Raw genomic sequence first — 4,102 nt, 5'->3', positions numbered from 1 at the left:
CCAATTCAATTTGGCTATAACATACATAGACTAAGTCACCTTAATTACTCCTTTAGCATTCGGCTCCATCGGAGTACTGGTAAGCCAACATCAATATCTCTGGATACCGTGGGGAATAAGTTAATTTACCACTAATAGATCCTGCTGTGTGCTTTACAATGTGCGATCGTCCGTGATAAAATATCTGGGCACCCGAAAGGGTTTCTATTTGATACAATCAAAGTTTCACATTGAAAATATATGAAAAAGATTATTATAGGATGGAAGATATCTCCATTGGTATGAGACCTTTTGGATAGAGTCCAAAAACAAAACCATAAGGACTTAGGTCCAAAGTGGACAATATCATACTATTGTGGAGATATTCTGATTCCATCTGTACTAACAATTGGTATCAGAGTCATAGTCTATATAAAACCATGTGGGGACCCTCGGAAAAATGAAGGAAGTAGGGGAGACTCGGACAATGAGAAACATGGCAGCCGGACCATGAAGAAAATGGTAGGGGGGCTTCCAGTGGTCCTTTGTTTGAGGGGAGGATTGTTGGGATATAATCAAAGTCCCACATTGGAAATACATAGAAAAAATCATGAGTTTATAGGATGGAAGATATCTCCATTGGTATGAGGCTTTTTGGGTAGAACCCAAGAACAAAACCATGAGGGCTTAGGTCCAAAATAGACAATATCATACCATTATGGAGATATTCTGATTCCATCTGTATTAACAGTTCTGAGCCCCTAGAACATAAATAGTGATGTTATTTATTTATTTATTTTGATTTACGGTTAAGCCATTTAAGATTTTCCTTTTAGGGTTTAAAGATTTGGTTATAGTATTAAGTACATATAAATTTTCAAAATAAAAAAAAATTAGTTGCTCACGGGGTGTGTCATTCGATAAGAAAATTAGTTGCTCACGGGGTGTGTCATGCGATAAGAAGTGCAGGATAACAACCTGACATCTCTGTGAGCAACTAAATTTTTTTGTTTTGAAAATTTTTTTATGGTTAATACTATATAACTCAATCCCTAAATTAACCCAAAAAGAAAAATCTTAAATGACTTAACCGTAAGTAAAAATAATAAATATCACTATTTATGTTGCAAGTGCTTGAAACCTTTTGGGGTGCCCAAATATTCTATCGTGGATGAATCATGCATTATAGAATTTACAATATATCAAATATATATATTTATATACGCTGGGCGTCGCGTGGGCAACAGCTGACGTGGCGACATGGCGACGTGGTTGGGACTTGAGAGAGAGAATAGAAATTCTAACGTGGCTTAATTGATCAGACGATCGATTAAGGCTCCATAATCGACTATGTGATCGATTAACTGTCGTAATTTGGTATCTCAGAAAATCCTGTAATCGATCAGTGATCAATTACATTTGTTCTTAATCGATCAGCCGATCGATTAAGGATCCATATAATCGAATATGTGATCGATTAATTGTCATAATTTGGTTTCTGAGAAAATCTTGTAATCGATCAAGTGATCGATTACACTTATTCATAATCGATCAAGCAATCGATTATGATGAGTTCTGTGGGATATCCACTTTCTAGCACTTCTTGTGAATTTGTGTTTCAGCACTTCTGGATGGCAATCTCAATGGTGTTTTTGGAAGCATCTACTTCGTTCGTGCTTCTTAAGCTATGTGGTAAATCGTCTTGGTTTTTCAGTAATAGAAGCACAACGATCAAAATGTTTATGTTATATTTGATTATAAAATTCTATTCATTTTTTCTCATTATTATAATAAAATATCAAATATAATGATCCTCTTGGCGAATTGCATTTTCATTCTCTTGGCGAATTGCATTTTTTTCTCATTATTATAATAAAATATCAAAGATAATGATCCTCTTGGCAAAAATTAGTCATGTCCGGCCAAAAGAGGATCATTATGATCTTTATCTTTGATCCGCCAAGAGGATCATTATCTTTGGCAAAAATTAGTCATGTCCGGCCAAGGAATGAAAATGCAATTCGCCAAGAGGATCATTATCTTTGATATTTTATTATAATAATGAGAACAAAAATGAATAGAATTTTGTAATCAAATATAACATAAACATTATTTTGATCCGATACAGAATACAGATAATTAACGTTGATACTGAAAATTAAAGAACAATCACATATTTATTTAAGTAGTATTAATTAATTATATTAGTGAATAGTGACGACGATGAGACATATGCATGCAGTATATATGCATGCATGGTGCTAGCTAGCTAGGCGGTGGCAGTGGCAAGCGCTCTCATGTTGCTCGAGTGTTTCTCCATGACTGCCTTGGCGTCGGCGTCCTGCGACAGAACAATCCCAAAGCCATCGTCGTACGATTCCATGCCCGTGGCGAAGAGCTGCCACATCAACCCACCCGTGAACGTCTTGTGCCCACTCTTCGAGATGCTATAGATGCTATCGTACACCGTCCAGTAGAAGTCGTCGCGGACTTGCTCCGAGTAGCCTGGATCCTTTCTCGTCTTCCCGAACTCTCCCAGCATCAATGGCTTCCCCAGCACCTCCACCGAGTCCTTCCAGTGGTTCCAAAGCCACTGTTTTACGAACTCTGTTTTCTCCTTCTCACTTTGCCCCGATAACCTGCATCATCATTATTATTATTATTACTTTTATTTTTAAATAAATAAATCAATAAATAATATATTTTATACCATAAATCCGGGTAGGCATGGATGGTTGTAAAATCGATCTCGTTGACTTTGTGGACCTCCATAAAGTCCACGCCGATTTGAATGCCATCAGGGTTGACGAGTTTGACTTTGTCCGGGGTGGAACTGCCATAAAAGCCCTCCAGTCCGATCCCAAGCATGTGGTTGCTGTCTATGGACTTGGTGAAGCTTGCCATCTCTTGCACCCAAGCCTATATATTTATATATGTACGTATATAGATATATAAATCCAATAAATTAAAATAAATTGATAATTAATATCAAATTATCAATTAAAATACCGTGACAATTTTGCCCGAGGGATCGGACTCGCAGTGGGGCTCGTTGATGAGCTCCCAAGCCATGATCGTGGAATCATCTCTGTAGGCGACGTTGGTGATGGTGTTCACTCTCGTTAGAAGATGCTGAAGAAAGGAAGGAAAATTAATTAAAGCTCTATATATTGATTAGTATTATTATAATAAATAAATAAATTAATTACCTCGATGTGTTCCTTGAAGTAGCCCTTGATGATCAAGTGTGTGTAGAAATCATCGTCGCTTGGCACGGCCAAACCTGCTCTGCGAGCCCAGTCCACGTACTGTGCTCTTCCTCCGTAGTCTTTGTAATTGTTCACCAAGCTCAAGATCAAATGGATCCCTTTCCTTGCAGCTTCTGCTATCACGAAGTCAAGACCCTAACCAGATCATAAGAACATATATATATGAGAAGAGAGAGAGAGAGAGACTGACTGCACATGTATATGCTTGTTATACCTTGAATACATGCTCATTGTAGACGCCGGGCGTCACCTGAAGCGAGTTGTTGCCGCCGTCGTGGAACGCCCAGGTGCGGCAGACGGTGAGCCCGGCCGCGGCCGCCTCTTCGAACAGCGCCGTGACCTTGCTCCCGTTCGAGTAGGGAGCCGCCGCGTCGTCCAGCAGCCAGTAAGCGTTGAACCCGTTGAAGAGGAACGTGTACCCCTCCGACCAGAACGTCTTCCCGATCCTCTCGACGTAGGCCGGGGGCTGCGCTGCTGCCGTCGCCGCCACCAGCGCTACCGCACACAAGAACAGCTGCGCTCCTCCAAACTTGGCCATTGCGATCGATGAGCTAATTGAATGGAGTGACCTTTTATAGAGAGAGAGAGAGAGATGGAGAGAGAGAGAGAGAGAGAGAGAATGGAAAAGTTTGATATTTTAATTTTAGGAAACTGTTAATTGGAAAATAAATTCGCTGAAATAATTATTTATCTGGACTAATAATTATTGCAATCATATAAATAGTTATAGACGGTCTTATTATTTAAAGTACAATTTATACCATACTTTTTACTTTTACAAGGAATTTTAATGTTGTCTGCAATGGAATGCCGTGCAAGTTTTATTCAATGATATTAATAAAAGAAAAAATAAT

General features: G+C 38.9%; 1 protein-coding gene across 1 annotated transcript; it reads right to left on the bottom strand.

The window, feature by feature from the left end:
• Positions 1-2,137: 2,137 nt before the first annotated feature.
• On the bottom strand, positions 2,138-3,786 carry LOC141830181 (mannan endo-1,4-beta-mannosidase 5-like). Its single transcript, XM_074717669.1, has 5 exons — positions 3,463-3,786; positions 3,189-3,383; positions 2,989-3,111; positions 2,690-2,898; positions 2,138-2,618 (listed from the first exon to the last, which is right to left on the bottom strand). Exons 1-5 carry the CDS (start codon positions 3,784-3,786, stop codon positions 2,249-2,251), a joined length of 1,221 nt encoding a protein of 406 aa, XP_074573770.1. The 3' UTR covers positions 2,138-2,248.
• Between the last annotated feature and the right edge of the window lie 316 nt (positions 3,787-4,102).

The sequence above is a fragment of the Curcuma longa genome, chromosome 5, assembly GCF_044706935.1.
Source record: "Curcuma longa cultivar G26 ecotype Majalengka, Jawa Barat chromosome 5, ITB_CL_G26_1.1, whole genome shotgun sequence".
Lineage (NCBI taxonomy): Eukaryota > Viridiplantae > Streptophyta > Magnoliopsida > Zingiberales > Zingiberaceae > Curcuma > Curcuma longa.
The sequence above is the reverse complement of the archived record's forward strand: the minus strand, read 5'-3'. Positions and strand labels throughout refer to the sequence as shown.